The sequence below is a fragment of the Lepisosteus platostomus genome, chromosome 24 (assembly GCF_059453375.1).
Source record: "Lepisosteus platostomus isolate fLepPlt1 chromosome 24, fLepPlt1.hap1, whole genome shotgun sequence".
Lineage (NCBI taxonomy): Eukaryota > Metazoa > Chordata > Actinopteri > Semionotiformes > Lepisosteidae > Lepisosteus > Lepisosteus platostomus.
The window spans coordinates 17,205,022-17,223,999 of NC_142634.1; the positions used below are offsets into that span (position 1 = coordinate 17,205,022).

Consider the following 18,978-nt stretch of genomic DNA (forward strand, 5'->3'; position numbering starts at 1 on the left):
GTTAAATCTGAAATGGATCCCCAAGAAATTGCATAGTCTTCCAGTGAATTAATTACCAATTAATCAAACCAGATGAATTAATTAACTAGCTAGTTGAGCTACAGTGCAGTGGAAAATGCATTTCAAAGGTCAGTATTTGACAGCTTCTGGATGAAAATCATGACTCTGCCATCATTATAAATAATAAAATATCACATAAGTACAATGAAATATCAGTTTTGGATGAATAATGCAACTTAATTTTCCTGCTGAAGGAACAGTAAAAATTAAGTTGGCATAACAGTTGTTCTAATTTGAGCTTCCTTCGCCTCTAAGAAGAGGACCATACTGTTTTTATGGAAACATTTTCCAGTTGCTAGGCCCAGCTGTATGTATATTGATGGTAACCCTTAAAGAGTAACAGGACGGCTTTGTTGATGGGCAGAATCATGTTATTGCAAACACGACACAGAGAGTAGGTTAGTGCAGCACATACAGAGTTAAAGCACATTTCAAAGAGGAACAGCACAGAAGACCTAAGATTTTTTTTTCTCTTCAGTTCTGATCTCGTGATCCGAAAGCCTGCTCTTTAATCCAAGCTCTGTGGTGTCGCTATGGAAACAGAAACACGGGTTGCAGTACCAGCGTTAACATAAAGTAGTACTGGTGGGAAGACCGTAGAAGGAGGAGAAGAAAAAAAAAAGGTTTTTATCAAATTATTTTGAAATTATGCGAATAATTTCTTCGCTGGTGGTAAATATAGCATCAGCAGCAGTCAATCGCCTACACACACATTATGTCTGTGTGCCGGAAAACTGTTGATGAAAATTACAGTTCACTCCCCTGTGGGATACCGGTTTGTGATGTGAGCCCATTATATCTGTAAGCTACTCAGAGGCACTGCTTCTTTATATTAACAGGAACAGTACTAGAAGAAAAGGCAGGGCTGAATATGGGGGAAGCTAGAAAAAACAAAACCAATTACAAGAATGAAAAAGAAACGGTGCATTTTGATTTTTCTCTCTGCCGGATATGACCAAGAATATGTTTAAGTAAGTGTTACTTAGATGCACAAAAGAACATAACACACTAAAGTCACAAAAGTAGGGGAGGCTTGGTCCAACAAAAAAGTGAAATATGAATATGCCTCCATTGCAGGGCACACACAGACACACACACTCACACCAAGATAGATAGATAAGATCACTTTCTTGGCCATATACAGTTTCTTGCCTTATGCATTTGTCTTTTCACATACCCCAGCTTGCTCTCCATGAGACACACAGACAGGGAGAGAAGCTTGGGGTCAGAGCGCAGGGTCAGCCATTTATACAGCACCCCTGGAGCAGTTGAGGTTAATGGTCTTGGTCAGGGGCCCAACGGAGTAGGATTCCATATGATCTTCTCAGTTGACGATTGCACACTTCCTCAATGAGTTCACTCACATGTTTGGTGCACCTCTCGAGTGTTGAGGTAGTCCAGGAAGGGAACCACCAGTCCTTGGCCCAGGTAGATCTTCACCAGAGTCATGGCAACATCCTGTCGGCTCTCGACTGTGGTCACCTCCTCCAGCATGGTCAAGGGAGTTGTGTCCTCCACCTGGGGAGAGAACAGGGGTCAGTGTTTTCTAGTCCCTGCTCCTGGGTCCACTCATGAATTGCGATTCAACTTGAAAATCACTACAGCCAGCAAGGTGTCCATTGTATTGTCTTAAGGCTAGATGGTAACCAACCTCCTTCCAGGCCACAAGATGGCGCTGTGAAGGCAGCCCAGTGACCATCAGGTTTAAACTGTAGTTCCCACTTCTCGTCAGCCAGTCCTCTTCCAGTCCCTTTCACGTACAGTGAGTCATGCAAAATATGAATTCAGAGCTATGTGTGTTTTATTTCACTTATGGTAATGGATTGTGATCCAGTTTGCAAATCGCTGAAGCCAACGAGATTTCTACTGCAAGACAGTGTGATCTGCATATTCTGTTGTGTAGTTTTGCACAGGTTTTATCCCTGAAGTAGAAAAGCAATGCACAGGGACTCAAATACGCCATTTGATCCATTGGAGTTTTACAAATTTCAGAACATTCTTTAGATATGACTTTGACATGAAATTCCATTAGAAACGGCCTTTCTTTCACACGGTCATTTTCTTCATATGAATCTGGAGCTTTTCTGAAAAACATGGAAAGGCTCAAACTGCAATATTGTGTAAATCCTATTTCTGTCCCCGAGTATACATTTTGATTTCCACATACCTGAAAAGAAAATGTCATTAAAAAACCTGGCACTAAATTCTCAGAACATTAAATAAACATCACGATGTGTTATAACATATGCTAATGTTGTAATCAGTTGGATGAAATCCAAGCTTGGTACTGTCTTTCCATTTTAAACCGTGTTCAAAGCCCTCTTCATGTTGTACCAGGAAACAATTAAATTGCTTAATTTACTCCATTAATAAAACACAGAAAATTGGGAAAAGTCTAATGATCATAAAGGAAGGTTTGTGCTTGTACAGAAGCAATGCACAATACTTTTGGAAGTTTTTGATGAGATACTGTATTAAAAAAAATATATGAGCAACTTGGATGTGACAAAGCAGTTATTTCCCTAACACATTTACTGTATTTGTGCAACAGAAAGACAAGTTTTCAGAGACTACACTGCTTGCAGTACTCATGTCCAGTTGCAGTATGGGCCTTTTTTTTCATGGGCTCTGGTGCAAAAGTCTCTCAAATGTCTTTCAAAGATCACATATATAAATATCCCATCAGGCACTGTCGTTCAAACATGGAACGGTGCTTCAATTGGTTCCCTGTCTGTGAGGAAGTGCTTCTCTTTCTTGTTTTTACCACTTTGTCCATCTGTCTTCACTGCACAGCTTGTCTTCAGAAGGCCCCTATCCCTACACTGACCCAGCCTGACTGAACCTCTGAGATCTCGGAAGACTAGAGTAGTTTCAATGTTGCAGTCCCAGAAAACACAGTTCTGAACTGGGAAAAGGAAGAAAACAAAATTGTACAAGTCATGTCTGATGTTACGGATATGCTCCAGTTGCTACCATGGTCTCATGGAATCGACCTTTTGTATCTGGACTTTAAAACTCAGGTTGCTGAAGACTGGAATAGCTGAAGCAATTTGTGTTATGGAGATAAATTTCTCGCCTGTCCTTTCCACGATGGCTGTGTAAAGACCTGCATGGATCTGTAATGTGGGCACACAAGCAATTGATCCCTCTGACACCAGCTGGAGTTGTGTTTGCATGTCTGATGTTCCCAGCATGTGTTAACACTCTGCCTGTAGAAGCTCTCGCTTAGAGGGCTAAAGAGCACTGTATTGCATAGAAACCTCATCACTCCATTTCCTGCATATAATATTATTCCTACATGTATTATATTATGTGCCATTTATTGCTTTAACATATTCTAAAGCTTAATTTGTAATGATTAAAAACTGTCCAAAGCCTAGAGTGGGCACCTTCAAGTTTGCCCCAGTGAAGAACAAACACAAAGATCATGTTCGTGCAGCACAATCAGTGCTCATTCAAATCAGTTTTGTAATTTATTCTAATTTTGTAAAAGGGTGGCCCATTTGTACATACAGTAGCAGCAATAAAGTTGAGCTGAAATAAAATGTTCAAGTTTCAATATAGCTCAACACCCCTTTAATCTCAGACATTTAAGGCCCACTATACGGTAGCTGAGGCAACATTTTGATAGAGACTTCTTCTAATCATTTGCAGCAAATAATTTTGAGGAATGCTTTCAATCAACATAAACAAAGTCATCTATACTGAGTGGCACTACGTGAGCAGAAGACAGCAGAAATAAGCTGTCTTATTTCTGCATCATTTCTTATTTCTGCATCAGAAATAAACATCATTCCATTAAAAGGTGTCCTTTCTGTAACTGCAGTGAAACAGATCTGGCAAGTGTTGAATTGGGACACAGAGCACATGGATTTAATGTGCCTTCTTCTTGTTTAAAAACACTTTAAGATGTTCTTACTGATGTTTATCTCCCTCACCACTGTTTCTAATCCAAATCAGGCTTCTTTAAATTCAAGAGGTCATTCATGGACATGGTAGTGCCCACAAAGAAGCTGTGACATCCACATACCATACACAGTGCTCATTTCCCTTTCCATTTGAAATCTAAATGCACTTGAAATTCCAATGACTCTCAATGCTCAGCAAGCCAGAGAACCAATTAAACACACTTTGGAGTTGGCCTTCTCTAACAGATACCCCAGCCCTTATCACCTCAAATTGAGTTTCTAAAAGAATATTGCATTTTCACAATCATACCATAAAAAACAGGACAAACATCAGCTTTTTTTCAAAATAAAGATTTGAAAAATCTTTATGATACATCTTTTCTTTTTTTCTTAAAAGTAGAAACACCTGGAGAAAAAGTATGGGAAGAATAAAAATGATTTCCTCACCAGTCTGAAGACTAGATGGTAACTAACCTCCTTCTGGGCCACAAGATGGCGCTGTGAAAGCAGGCCAGTGACCATCTGGTTTGTGCTTCACTCTTCTAGTTAAACATTGAATCCGCTTTTGGTGTGTCATGTCAGTGTGTGTCAATGTCTTAGCTTGTAATTAAAGCAAGCTTGTGAACAGTCCTTTTCAAGTCCCTGTCATGTACTGTGGGCCCTGCATTGAGAGCTATGTGTGTGTTTTATTTCGCCAGACAAAATGACAAAGTGACCTTCAGTTCGTGTGAAGGTCCCCCCTTGTGTATTCAGTATCAGTCATATTTCCCTTGTCAAAAATGTGACCTACTGTAGTATTCAGCTAGGGGTGTCTTAATCTTTCGATACCAGTCTAATACAGCCCCATTTCATTAAGATGTCTAATGGTGCTAGAAATAGATTACACGAAATCACAAGCTATTGCTACAAGAACAAGACCAGAAAGTTCTAACAGAAACATTGTTAAGGTGCTCAGAATATCCCTGGGAACAACACTTCCAGTAAAATGACAGTGGTAAGACACTGTAACATTGTCTGCCCTGTGCTCGATGTGCTGTTCCTGGAGATGCTTGATTGTGAATTTCAAGTAAAGACAGGTAGTAACTGTTCCACTACAGTGGTTAAACAAGTGTGGGTGTTTCGCTCCAGTTATTTTTAGTAGAATACAATGAGATGGTTGTTGCCTCAATATGAGCGATCCAGCTAAAATGCTGCATCACACCCTTGTGAGGAGATAAGCACAGGGGGAGGCAGCTGTTGGACCGGTGAACCACAGCAGCATTAGGGTGGCACATACCTAATTAGAGCAGCACATTTCCACTCTTCATGCAAATCAGAATTACCTTGTGTGATATTTCAACATTGGCTATTTTCAGGCTTCGAGAGATGTTTAATCCATCAAGGTGAGCAGGCAGGAGTTTGATTCTAGTGAGGTGTTTAGTTCAGTCCTAAAAGAGCAGCATCTTGCAGGTATGCGTAATATCTTCTTAATTACAGTATGTCTAGTTGAGACCCAGAATTGTTTTGCATTTTTGAATTTAGATGCAGCAATGTTTTCTTAGCTCTTTTATCTCCAATCAGTATGGAATCTCCAACTGTTAAACAGTTATTCTGTCACCTGCATAAGGACCAAAAGAGCCCATAGGTGCTTCAAACAGTAAGACACAGTCACAGCTTATTGACTGGCAAGTCAAGAACACCCTCCACGACTGAAGGCTGAGTGGAATTCCATTTGGAATATTAACAAGTTCAGTCAATAATTTAGATCAATTATACATTTCATTGTGCTCAAGTACATATGACAATAAACTTGATTTGACACAATTTAAATATGGATTGGGGGTAAACTTCATGCCGTTTGGCATATTTATAACAGTGCAGAAACAATCAACTGGAGAGACCTTGACCACCTGCATCCCGAATGGACACCTTTACTGTCTGAGCCACTCTAGGGCCTCTGGCTGGACAAGACGAAACAGGGTCCTCACCTCAGCAGGGGAGATGACAGACTCCACCAGAAGGTCAATGAGAGGCTGGTAGTACATGGAGGGCAGGATGCGATCCTCCACCAATCGGATTTTTAGCCTCAGTGCTCCCAGTTTACCCCTGGAAGGAATCAAAACCCATCACCACCATATAAGCAAGCACAATCACCAGAAATCCTGCATGAGACATTCCTTGCTACATCACTACTTTACAGTACACTACTGCACTGAGGTCATGGGTAGTCAAATATCAAACAGTAGCAGAATTCTTAAGTATTTTTTCATAAAGCAATCAAATGCTGAAACATTAAACTGACCCTTCCAGTAATTAAATTTGACATTTGTGATCAAAGGCAAACTGAAGGCTAATTAGTTTACACGTGGGTACTTTTGAGTGATGTGTTTTAAATAACCTTGCACTTGTAATTTCTTGTCACTTCACCACTGCCACTGCCTGTGTGGGCGAACCGATTGTCCCTGTTGTTGTGGGAAACTCTGGGGACTATGCAAAGAAATTTGACAATTAAAATGTGCACACAGTGCTGATTTTTGAGTAGAATGTCTACAGACCACAGGAGGATGCTTAGCCCAACTAGTCCATTTGGTAGCAGGTAGTTGAATCAAGGATCTTTTTTCCAGCCATTTCTTGAAGGAAGCTAGGGTATTTTTTTCACCAACATGTCTGGCAGCTTGTTCCAGACTCCCATAACCCTTTGCATGAAGAAGTGACTCCTGCTCTCAGTTTAAAATACACTTCCATGTAGTATCCACTTGTTGTCCTCTAGTTTATTCTGAACCAGTCCACTGTTTCAGTGACTTTGAGGTGGTGTTTTTACTCCATTTTGAACCATGACTGGTTTGCAGAACTTTTTTATTTAAAATGTTTTACTGACTTGTCATAGGCATCCATGTATAATGGAAACTATTTTAAGAACTATCTAATGCATTAGACAACAAGCACAGCAAATTAACTGAATGTACTGTACTGAATGTACTGAATTTACTGAATGTAAATAGAACTTTGAAGGGATACTGACCCATAACTATAGTCTTGGTGATAAGTAACACCATGCCTGTTCATCTGCCATCTTTAATTTATTCAGCTGAAGGGGTGTTCTGTATTAAATGTGTCATACCCACTCCCACCGGAGTGCTAGAGAAAGCTCTAGTATCACTATGACAACCAGCAGAGCCTCTGCTAGGCCTGTCAGTCAACTGGTCGCTGTGACCACATGCTCTGTCAGGACATCTCTTCCACCTGTGCGAGATTAATCACCTCACCCATCTCCTTGGGAGCTGGCTATTTCAGATCAGATTAACATTGGCAGCTCTGTAGCACTTAGTCTCAGAGTCTCTTCCTTATGTCTTGGTGATCTCTACGTCGTTAAACACTTGGATTTCCGACCCTGCCTCAGTTCAGCCCCAAGGGATCCCCCTGTGCTTTGTTCCATGGATGTCTTGCTCGCCTGTTTTTTCAGCTACGTTTCTGGAACGTCCCTGGCAGGGTGCTTGCCTGCCTGCTCTGCCTGCTCTTAGCTTCTTCTCACTGCCTCAGGAAGCTGCTTTCCCTCAGGTATAAGCAGCACCATTACAAAACCAGCAACAGAAGAGCAATGACATTCCATTTTTACACAAATGAAGCGCCGAAGTCATTACTTACCTGAAGGAATAATCCAAAATAACATGCCATAAGGGTGCAGAAAGTTTTGATACACTCCTGGCCACTGTAAAATCTTTGTATCTTTGATACAAACACCACTCAGATCACAAGGATAACAGCATTTCGCAGCATGTAGCAGCATTTTCTTGTTTTTAATATATAACTCATTATGTTCTAAAGTTGTGAGGGGACTTAGAGCCCTCTTTTCAGTGATGTCATTCACTGTTTTCCTTTGATCATCTTTTATAATGGACCTGTAACTCTACTCATGAGGTAAAAATGGCAACAGAGTCAAGCAGTTTGTCTATCGATTGGCAGCTCTGTATACCTAACTTGTCTTAAACTTCCTTGTGAAAAGATCTGGTCTCTCCACTCCAAAGACTGGTATAACATGTGACTGGAATTATTCAGTAACTCTAGTGAGCGATGTTAAGGTTCTGTGATTTTATTAGCGTACTGTACATTGCTATTTGGAAATCAAATCTGGTTATATTTGAATTTAATTGTTAAACTTTAATTGTTGTTGTATGCTGTAATGGCTTCCTTAAAAAGAGCATAGGTATGGGAAGTCAAGGTGAGTGAAGCCCAGTCCTTTAGTTTGCAAATAAAATGAAAGCAAGAGCAAAGACCTGACAAGGGCCTTTCCAAACTCTCACCCTGCGTCATCCTCAGTGTTTCCCAGGGGCAGCAACCGGAACCAGCCCTGCAAGAGTGGGGTCCTTTGCAAACAGGCCATGGGGATCTCTACCTGCAAGCCATGGACATACGCACACACATGGTCGTGACAGCGATCATCACATGGGCACAGTGTTGTTACTAGGCCCTTCCTGGGGGGCAAAGCATCACTCAGTCGCTCTCATTCTGGGTGAGGGGAGGTATGTTTAAAATGTAGGGACACGTTTAACCTCAGCTGGCACATTATATGCCAGCAATTGATAACTGAGAAACTGCCATTGCAAGTTACATACTGTATCTGTATTTAGTGATTGATTTTCAAATTTATTGGTTATGCAAAAGGCCACCAGTGTCATACCGGGAGACAGGTTGGTAGTCTTATACCCTAAATAACACATATATACCCTGAAGTGGCTGTACATTGTGTAACAATTCAATTATACAGTATTATAATTATATATATATACTCACAGATAAACACATGCAACATAGTCCTCACCTTTCCCTTCACTATTGAAGATTTTTAGTGGGCTTATGGAAACCAGGCTTATGGAAAATTGATCTAATTTAATGAATCTGTTTAGAGAAAAACAACACAACCTCAGCTGGAAATCCTGATTGTATTGAAGGTCACTACAGGACATGAGTGTGTTTTATGGACAGCACCTACAGAGCGGTATCGAAGGACACTGTATGAGGGAGGTACGGGGGTGAACAGACAGTACAGTACCTTCCCTAGGAAGTCATTCTTCCCCACCATGTCCCAGTCCCACACTTCTAGCATGACGCACTTCTCCTCTGGCAGCTCCTCTGCCTCCAGCTCCAGCTCCAGCAGCTCGTCCCAGTGAGGGAAACGGGTCTTCTTAATAATCTGCATGTGGGAGAAATACTGGGAAAGCTAAACATTTGCAGTAAAACATTCTTTTCTTTCCATGAAGTCTCTGCTTTCATCCTGAGGTGTTTTAGGATATCCCTTAGCTTTGGCAGACCACATCAGCTTCACTTTGAAGACCACCATTGTCCAGACAGACCTAGAATCACAGACATTTAAATGCCAATCCCTCTCACTTGTATCTGCACCTGTGTTGCATTTGACAGCTTTTAACAGAATCAACTGGACTGCTGAGGAGCTCAACCAGTGCAGGCACAAACGCAGAGAATGGGCCGAGCCCTATCAGCCAGGCAGTGTCAGTTCAAGCAGGGCAAAGTCAAAAAGAGCATGAGAAAGGGTAGAAAGAAGAAGAGGCCATTCAGACCAGGCCATTCAGCTTGGAAAGAGAAACAAATTTAAACAAAAGAAAATGAAGTTGTCTGAATGAATTATTCTGTATTTTCTTCAAATGGATCACTACACCTGACACGCGAGTGAGCGAAGTCTTAATAACATGCAATGGTGTTGACCAAGGTGCTGTCTTCTTCTTTTCTTAAAACAGGGGTGTGAAACTCCACTCCCAGAGAGCTGCACGATCCACAGGCCTCTGACCCAGCTCCAGCTACCTCATTAATCTGTTTTTTTTGGGGGGGTAAACCTTCTCTGCGGAGTTGGCACACATTTTCAAGGGGTGCTCCAGTGTCCGCCTATCTTCCAACGATTTGCCGAATGGGTCATTTGGTGTCTCTGAATCCTACCTCTGTGCTTGTGTGTATGTGCATATCCTGCAAAGGACTGATGTCCCATCCAGGGTGTAACTCCACTTCCTTCCCATGAACTTCCAGGATTGGAATCCAATTGCTCCCGTCCTTCCCAGGACTCAACAGACTGTGCTGCACGACTGGCAAGACCCGTGGGAGCGACAGGTAGCCGAGGCTCTCCTCCTGGTCCCCAGCATAACACAACTCTTCTAATCATTCAAGCATGCAGGGCTATCGCTGAGACAAGTACCACTCCTCTCCTGTGAGGAACCAGGGACTGTGCAGTGTGACAACGGACGAATGGCTCTGACGAGAGGTATATCAGAGCAGGCCATCCTTCCTGCGCCGAGGAGGGCATGCAGCTACAGGACAATCAGAAACGAAGAAACAACTGGTGAATCTTGATGGGCTTATTCTAAACTTGAAAATAACTGATGACATTTTAAAAAGGGCTCTTTACATGAAGCTTTAAAAAGTCTGTTAGCCTTCACAGCACATGCTGCAGTCCTTTCCCCGAGGTGAAATGAAATTCCATGCACGTTTATGTTCCTGTTTGCTCTCTTTATGTATTTAACTAATGTCTATAAATTCAGGTCTTCTGTTCAGAGTCAAAGTCCTGCTATTGAAACGCTCTTATCCTAATGAAAGCCCTGACATCAACTCCCCAGATTCCTATCAAATGAAATCACTGCAAGGTTACTGAAGTGGACAAGTGTTGTCGTTTTTCCATCTTTCTTTGACTTGACAGGTTTTCTACCCTATAGGAAAGACGACAGTGCATTTCCATTAAAAGTTATATCCCAGGGAAAAAAGGACTTAATTTGTTAGTCACTTTGATTTGTGTTCTTGATTTCTTTAGAATGTTAAATTTAAAAAAATGGGCTGTCATCTCTCAGACATAATGTACACCATTCACGCACATTTTTCAGTTCCTATTCTTTGTAATCCGGTAACTTGTATGAACCATAATACACAGCTTTGCGTAAGTGACTACTGTGACTTCAGATATTCTTTTACACTTGGAAGGAGTTTGTTTTGTAGCAATCACACATTAATAGTCCTTTCAATGTTACATTTTTTTAGATGAGTTGTAGTTTTAGCCAATTTGCACATTATGTTCATCTATCTATTTCCTAACCACATCATCCAATTCAGGGTCGAAATGGAGCTGCAGTGTTTCCCAGCGAGCAACTGGCACAAGGCAGGACACACCCTGGAAGGGACGCCAGTCCATTGTAGGGCACACACAGACACACACATTTCACAATGCATCTGGATGAGATCCTTGGATCAACTAGTTACCAATAGTTAGCTACTGATAAATTTCAAAGTTTAAAAGATGGTGGATCTTGAATATCCTCTACCAGTGACAGGTACAGGATATTTTAAACATTTTACCCTGTACATTTTCAAATAAAAATATACAATTGATACTCTATTATAAATATAGCCTCTTACCCATCATATACAGTAGTAAACTCTTGGTTTGTCTGTGGCCTAACTACAGGGAACAACTGACCCTAGGTAAAAAAATAAAAAAGGGTAGAAACCTGTCTTTACATAAGACATTTGTTATTAATGACATTATTTGTCATTGTGTTGTGTTTGACTGTGCCATAAAACAAATTTCTCTGAGGGGACAATAAAGCTCGAATTGAATTGAATTGAAGACAATATTCAAATAAAAACCTGTGTGCTTTATGTTTTATTCATAACAACTGCATGTACGCTATAAGCCATTAATGAATAGTCAAATTATTTAACAGGATCTGTTTGTCTTTATTTAAATAACATGTTGCCTGTTATGCAAATTTGTAACAATCTGTCTTTCCTCTCCTGCTGGCCAGGAGATTTTATTGCATTCAGGAGATATTGAGCTGGTTTGTCCCGGAATGAAAATGCATCTAGAGCTCTAGAACTGTGAAAGTGTGGTTCAGGTTCCCAGGACAGAAGTATCTTAATGTTCTGAAATTTGTTTGTGAGTATTAAATGTTGTTCATGTTTAAATCCTGGGTTACATGTGATATTAGATTCTCCAGATCTGTTACTGACAGTTTCTGTTACTGAGAGTGTTTTGACCCTCTGCTTCACTGTGTGGTAATGGCAACACCTCTGCCCAAGACAGGAAGCAGCCAGAGAGAGTAAAACTGCAGAGTTGCACTGTGTTCAGCAGCACAGTGTTTTGAGTCCTGGGCAGTCGTGTGCTCAGTATCTCAGTATTAAAGGATGCATTCCACTGCAATCAGTAGTGTTAGGTTGCTATGATGCAGTGTGTTCAGAATGGATGATGCTCAGTTTGTTTGATGAGCTACAGGGCCTGTCTTTAATGAAGTGGGCCTTAGGAAGAATGGAAATAAAATTTCTGGCCTGAACTGAATACAAGTTCCAGAATACTACCTTCAAAAAACCTTAACCTTCACACCTGTATCTGTCATGTCTGTACTTCCCAGGTTAGCACATGGTGATACAAAACAGCTCTTGTACTGCACACCGGAGAGGAGCACATCACAGCTGATGCAGGAAGAATGCTCACCGAGGTCTCTGCACTGTGGTTGTTGAATATGATGCGAGCAAAGGGGTCTGAAGTACCTGAGATGTCTCGTGGTGCAAGATCTCTGTGGAGGCAAAGCAAACAGCTGACTTTAGTCACAGCACTTCCAGAAAACTATCAGGGTTTCAGGACCCTGGATAAACTCGCCAAAGATTATTGGAAAGAAAATATTAATAGAAATAAAGAGAATACTGTTTTCAATGAAAGATATAAAAAATATAATGGAAATTGTACAAAAATAAAAAAAACTTTACTATAACATTGTAAGACCCTCAAAAAAAATTATTGAGAATGTGTTAAAAGGACACTACTTCAGATTTAACAGCCTTAAACATCTTTAGCATTTGAGTTAGATTCATAGGTCAAGCAGCTCACAGCTGTGACACATGGATAATCACTCAATATTATTTTTCCTTGACACTTATTGATTGCAATTGTTTATTAAATATAGTAGAATACTATTTAGGCAGATTATCACATTACTACTCAAGGCCAAACATGTGACTGTTACACAAAGCCATTCTCCCTTAAGAAATCTTTCCTGTCTCCATAAAAGTTTTTAGTTTTTTGTTACTGAAAACGGTCTTTTCAACTTAGACAAAGCCTCTATGTGTTGCAGAGAATGCCAAGTTAAGTAGGCACAGATAGCTATAAATAAAACACTGAAATGTCATTGCAAATGAAGAAGTGAGCAAAGATGTATTTAACCACTGAGCTGTTTCAAATCAACCTACTCATTTGAACCACAAGGGGTGTGAACTTCGGTGAATGTTGAGACACTGATTCAGCTTCAAACAAGAATCTCCAGGAAACGCTCTTGAATGCATTTTACACTTGAGTCTCACCACATCTTATATGACACCATCCTAGAACCTAGCAGTGATCCCTAGTCTGCGGGTTTGTCCCTGAAACGAGCTGCTCAGGGACGCTTGGCTCTGGTTGCCCCCACCCCTACAATGAATGAAGCGATTAGAAAATGGCTGGATGGACGGACAGATAGTGAGTTCCACTCTGTTCTGGACAGCATGCTGGTGTTTAATGCCATTGCCTTAGCTGTAGGGCTTCCAGGCCAGGACACCTGTGTCCCTGATCTCCCTGTGTCTTCAGGTTTCTTTCCACCTCCCAAAGACACGCAGGTTTGTTCTAACGGGATATTTTAGGTAATCCTCCTTAGGGTTCATAAGCTGGTAAGTTCCTTTTGTTAACCGTACAAACATTCAGATCAGAATGCACAATATGTTGTCTCTCAGATACACATGGTGTGTGACAGAAGATGAAGAAGACCTTTTGCTTTTGCACCTGGCAACGTTTTGTTCAAAATCACTCTCTTAATACAAGCCAAACAGTGCCAGTGCTACCCTACTGCTCCTACTACTAGCAATACTGAACAGCACGGTGGCAGTGACTTTGCATGAGTCCTCTGCCCTCATACCCTGTTTATCAAAATCAAGCCCTGTTGTAGCTGCAACAACAATAAGGGAGGACATGGAGAGTAGAAACACTGCACAAGCACAATATGTTATGTACTTTTGCTTTCTTCTAGAAAGACAAACTCTAATTCCAGCCAATTACCAGCTGTAGAGCATACACACATGCCTCTAGAACACGGTTTCCCAGAATGCTTCATTTAAACACACCATGACCATTTCTAGCTGCACCAAAGTGCTGCTCCCTCTTGGTTTACTGGAGCGTGTTGAGGGCTGTGCTCTGGCTTTCTTGTTTATATGGCCAGGCTGTGGTCCCGCTGACCAAGTGGGTTAAAGCCAAAAAAGGAAACAAAGTTTCAGCTGTCATATGAAGTCAGGCTATTAGTGCTTCTTTTCATATACAGTAGGCTGCAGAGATAAGCACATAGGATGGAAGGCTCACTTGCACTGCCTGATGCGCAGAGGATAATCAGGCCAGCTTTGTGCTCTCCCAACTCCTATCAGTGTTCAGTCAGGTGTGCGTGAGGCCTTGGGGAATCCCAGTACAGGACAGGATCTCAGTACAGCCCTTCATTGCATTTGGATTGTTTTATGTGGCAGTATATAGGGCATACAGTATCTGTTCACTGCAAATTCGTTCTCTTCTGATTATTGTATTACATGTCTCATCAGATGCAAGCTGACAATGAAATTACAATATTCCCTGGTATAGGTTTCATGCCTGAAGACATGTGAATACTAAATTATGGTGTGGAGTTCTGTTATTCCTGACCTGTAGACCTTCAGTGATGAATAAATCCCAGCCTTCAGGAAAGCTTTCATTTAATAAGAGTTCTGCATTAACAGTACACACAACAGCGTTTTTAGCCTTTAACCTAGCAACTGCTGCCAAACGTCTGTGTCTGGCTCTGTATTCATAGTACCTTGGGCTTTCATTTGTCTGTCCACAAATTTATATCAATTGCATTTCCTAATGCACCATTAACATACACCTGGGTGTGCTTATAATCACAGGCCGCATTTTTACATTGATTTCACCCCATTTGATTGCAAAGTTTCAGCTATAATACTGGGTAATTTAGTTCAGGGCTAAATTTGTCAAAGCATTGCATTTAAAAGAATCCCACACAAGCACATTAAGGAGCATTGAGCAGAACAGTCTCAACTCTTGATTTCTATTTAAAATGCAGGTGATTGTTCATTATTTACATTTCTTAAGAAAATTAAAAACCACCATTTAAGAAGACATTTTTTATGTTGTTGGGGAAGAAATTGTGATCTCTAAAGAAGATCTATTGCATAGGAATGATTTTGAGCTTCTTCTGTCATAACTGAAGAAGCTGTCAGTTCTGTCATTTATTAATGAAATATATTCGTTAACAGAACCCCAGTTGAGGTAGTGTGGTATGAAGAAGGACATGTAGTGGGGAAGATGGCTTTAGGACACAGGAATGTGGAAATCCTTCACCTTTATTTACTGCAGCTTACAGCCAAACTGCCCCCCCCAACTTCAGAGGGAACCCAGAAACCTACCTGCAAACCTGGAAGCTTCACAAAGCTTTGTAGCTACTGTAGCACAACAGCTATAGAGTGCCAGTTTTATGCATGTTACATGGACCACTTTTTTAAGCTGTATTTCATGAGGAGGCCAAAGGAATGAATGTTATATTTTGTCATCTTGCAATTTCTCTCACCTGACCTTGGTTTTTTCACACAGACAAGTGTCTGTCTAGGTTTCACAAAACTCCTTTATTCTTTGCCTGACAAATCATAGGTTTAGTGACAGTGTTTATTTAAGCCATTTCACATAACAAACACACACATCTCACTTACTGAAGTGCACTTATGTTAACAGATCAGTCCAGCTTCCACACAGCACAAGCTTCCACTGCCACCTCACAGCGTTGTGGGGTTTCCACACAGGACTGCCCCCACCTCCAAGTCAGTAGCAACGGCAAACATCACGGTCAGTTCCATTTTGCCATTCACACTCTTCTCCTGTCTTGCTCTTGGCCTAGCAAGCCAACACGAGCCGACACTGACCGAGCCTGGTGCCCTCTTTGTAAGTCCCCTTGCGGGGTCTGACCATTGCTCTGCCCGGTTACTCTCCGCAACACGTGCAAGCGAGGGTCTGACTCCCCGGTGTCGACCAGGTCTGCCGATTCCCTGCTCTGTACGTGGAAACTCTCCATGTGCGGATTCAGTCTTTACATGCTGCCCAGCTGCCCCGGTACAGTTTGGACCACATAGCTGACATGAACCCTCCACCGTTCGTGTCAGGCTGGAGGGCCCGTGGGTCGGCCCACACTCTCACCTGGCCTCGATGACGTGGCACCGCAGGGCCATCCTCGGGCCGTCCCGCAACAGCTCCAGACCCAGGTGAATCTCCCCCTGCACCTCCTCATCTGGGTCGACCCGCGTCAGGTTCATCCAGTTGTCCAACCCTGACAAAAACAGAAGCACACTATAGTGTTTCTGAGAATGCCATTTACCAAGCAACGCAGCTGTTCATCCTTTGTTGCCTTTGAACATGGAACAGCTCTGGAAGAACCTGGCTGCTCCAGCCACAGTGATCCCAGACACAGAGGAGCGCACATTGTCCTCACGGGACCCTCTTAGCGAGTAAGATGTGCTTACCTGAAGAGGCTTTTCCTGCTTCAATACATTTTAATAAATTACAGTGAAGCAGCAATACAGCAGCCAGCTGTCTGACTGGCTTAAGAGGCTTCTAATGTCTGTGATTAAACAAAAGCTTGGAAATTTAGCCCTGTGAGCAGACATAAAAGTGAATCTACAAAACCTTCGTTTTTTTTTGTATTTGGTTTTCTTTTTTTTTCCAATACACAGGTTTACTCCTGAAACTCTCCCATAGACAAAGACACGTCCCAGTGCTCGCTGCATAGCCCATTTAAAGCACTGGCCCAGTAAATGACGAGGGCTTACGAATACTTGCGATCTACACTTAGATGACTTGGATGCTACATCTCCATGCTCTTATTCACGTGAGTCAAGACGGCAGATTCTTACAACATTTTCTATGGTGTTACCGAAGGCTTCGACTTTCTAAAGAAGATTTGGTATGGGTCAGTCACGGTGCACTTCCTAGACATGTTACACTTTCAAGGTGTATGTAAGCATGTATACAGTAGACAAGTGAGGATGGTCCTTGTAGTTCTGGGGTTTTGAGAAATCTCATAATTGCAAGAGGCTATAACATAACAGAGTCTGAAGTGTGTTAGAGAGAGGGAGTGTAACTACTAAAGACAATTCTTATTGAGTTTTATAAATCCAGATTTGGTTAACCGATTCAGGATGAATTTTAATGTGCTGGCCAGAAACCCTTCAAATACTGAATGGCATCCAGCTTCACAGTTTTTGCTACTCATGAGAAAGCTGCATTGATCCCCTTTAACTGGCTCCATCACAGTATGTTTTACTTAGCCTCCCTGTCACAGCCGAGTCCGTGAGAGCTGCATCAATTTTACCGGGATGTCGGGATTCTGAGGGCAGGGAAAGTTCCATGTGGGAGGGGAAAGGGAGAACGACCCGCTGGTGACGTGCGCTGGTGGAAGATTAATGTGAAAGTCAACTAAATTTAGCAGAGATGGGGCTTTTCTGTCCATGCAAGGACTATGTGCATCTGGGAACCATCCGTGCCCAGTGCTCCGGTCTAGGACCGCAGGGGTTCGAGTCACTCAAGCAAACACAGGAGGATGTGGAGATCTCCAGTAAATGCGGTTGAAAGCTACTTTAAATTTAAAAATGACTAATATGTTTAAGGAAGTCAATGCTAAGATGATGGGAAATATATTTAAGACCAATAAAAAAATGTAATGTTTCAAGCATTTTAAGTGCAGTCAGATTTATTAAATTAATTCTAAATTGTAAATTAACAATATTCTGTGGCAGAGGTTTATCCAGCACTAACTTACAAACAGCAAATGTGATCCTTTTTCCTAGAGTGTCACACAAAATCTCTAATATGGTAAAGACTTACCTTCATTATAAATTGTCTGACATTCAATAAAATAAAAAATATTTTTTTATAAAAATAAAAAATAATATTTACATACCCTATGCTAAAAATGGACAAACAAAATGTTACCCTATGCTAACGGTGTATTTGAAAAGCACCTTTTATAAATGTATAGCAATATAAAGAAAAATCAATACCATAAGATGAAATTCATATATAAAGATAACATGAGTACAGTACCATAATATACAGTATTTCATCTGCCTAAAGATGTTACCCTTTTTCCCAAAACTAAGCAAGGTTAATTCCCAGCCTTAATCCATCAGTTGCTCTCTAAAATAGAACTGTACAGGATCCAGGGCCAACCTGCTCTTGAAATATCAAGGCTGTGGAGCTCGGCTTGTGCTCTGGCTGAGTTTATGTACAGGCTGAGCAGCTCAAGCACCATCCATTCGTCTCTTTTTTCTCATGACAACTGCGAATGCCAGTGTCTCGAAATAGATGACTCCCTACTTCTTCCTAAGTAACTTTTCCCATTGCAAGACATTTGATTTAAGTGGGTGCTTGCACTGAGCATGATTCATCAGAATGTTTGAACAGAGCTGATGGAAAAAATAAGTTGAAGTTCAGCGTAGGTGTCGCTGATGATGAATTGCTTTTTAAAATCCAATTACCTGAAGAGACTTTTTTGTTAACATTAAGAGGTTTTTTTAAAAAAGAACAATTGGTTGAAAAACACAAAGGTGAAAACGTTTTTTTTGAAGTCATGCATATTTTTAACCATCCTAATTAAGTGTAAAAATAAAGAAAAATAAATAAAGGTAGACTCACTGTGAAGTGAATGTTTGAGTGTTACTCCCGTGTTCAGGTGCCCTGCTTTCCTTCCACAGTCAGAAGGCTGCCAGGAAGCTGGGCCCTGGTGTGAGTGTGTGACAGTGTCTGTGTGATGTGCCCTGCCTTGCGCCTGCTGCTTGCCAGAATAGGCTCCTGCTCTTCCTGTGACCCCGAATCAGAAAAAGTAGTAAGAAAATGGGTGAATGAATGATTTTCATGAATAACTGACATATCCCAGGGCGTTTCTCGAAAAGAGTAGGGGTGTTACTCCGGTGTCCTGGCCGAATTTCT

General features: G+C 41.4%; 1 protein-coding gene across 2 annotated transcripts in view; it reads right to left on the reverse strand.

Moving 5' to 3' along the window:
- rasal1a (RAS protein activator like 1a (GAP1 like)) overlaps window positions 1–18,978 on the reverse strand; it is a 66,694-nt gene that overhangs the window by 28,637 nt on the left and 19,079 nt on the right. For both annotated transcript variants that reach the window (XM_088617945.1, XM_088617946.1), the window contains 6 exons: window positions 16,192–16,321; window positions 12,433–12,514; window positions 8,998–9,138; window positions 8,249–8,340; window positions 5,936–6,053; window positions 1,425–1,578 (listed from right to left, as the gene is read on the reverse strand). In XM_088617945.1, coding sequence (XP_088474071.1) covers window positions 1,425–1,578; window positions 5,936–6,053; window positions 8,249–8,340; window positions 8,998–9,138; window positions 12,433–12,514; window positions 16,192–16,321 — 717 coding nt within the window. The remainder of the gene's footprint in view (window positions 1–1,424; window positions 1,579–5,935; window positions 6,054–8,248; window positions 8,341–8,997; window positions 9,139–12,432; window positions 12,515–16,191; window positions 16,322–18,978) is intronic.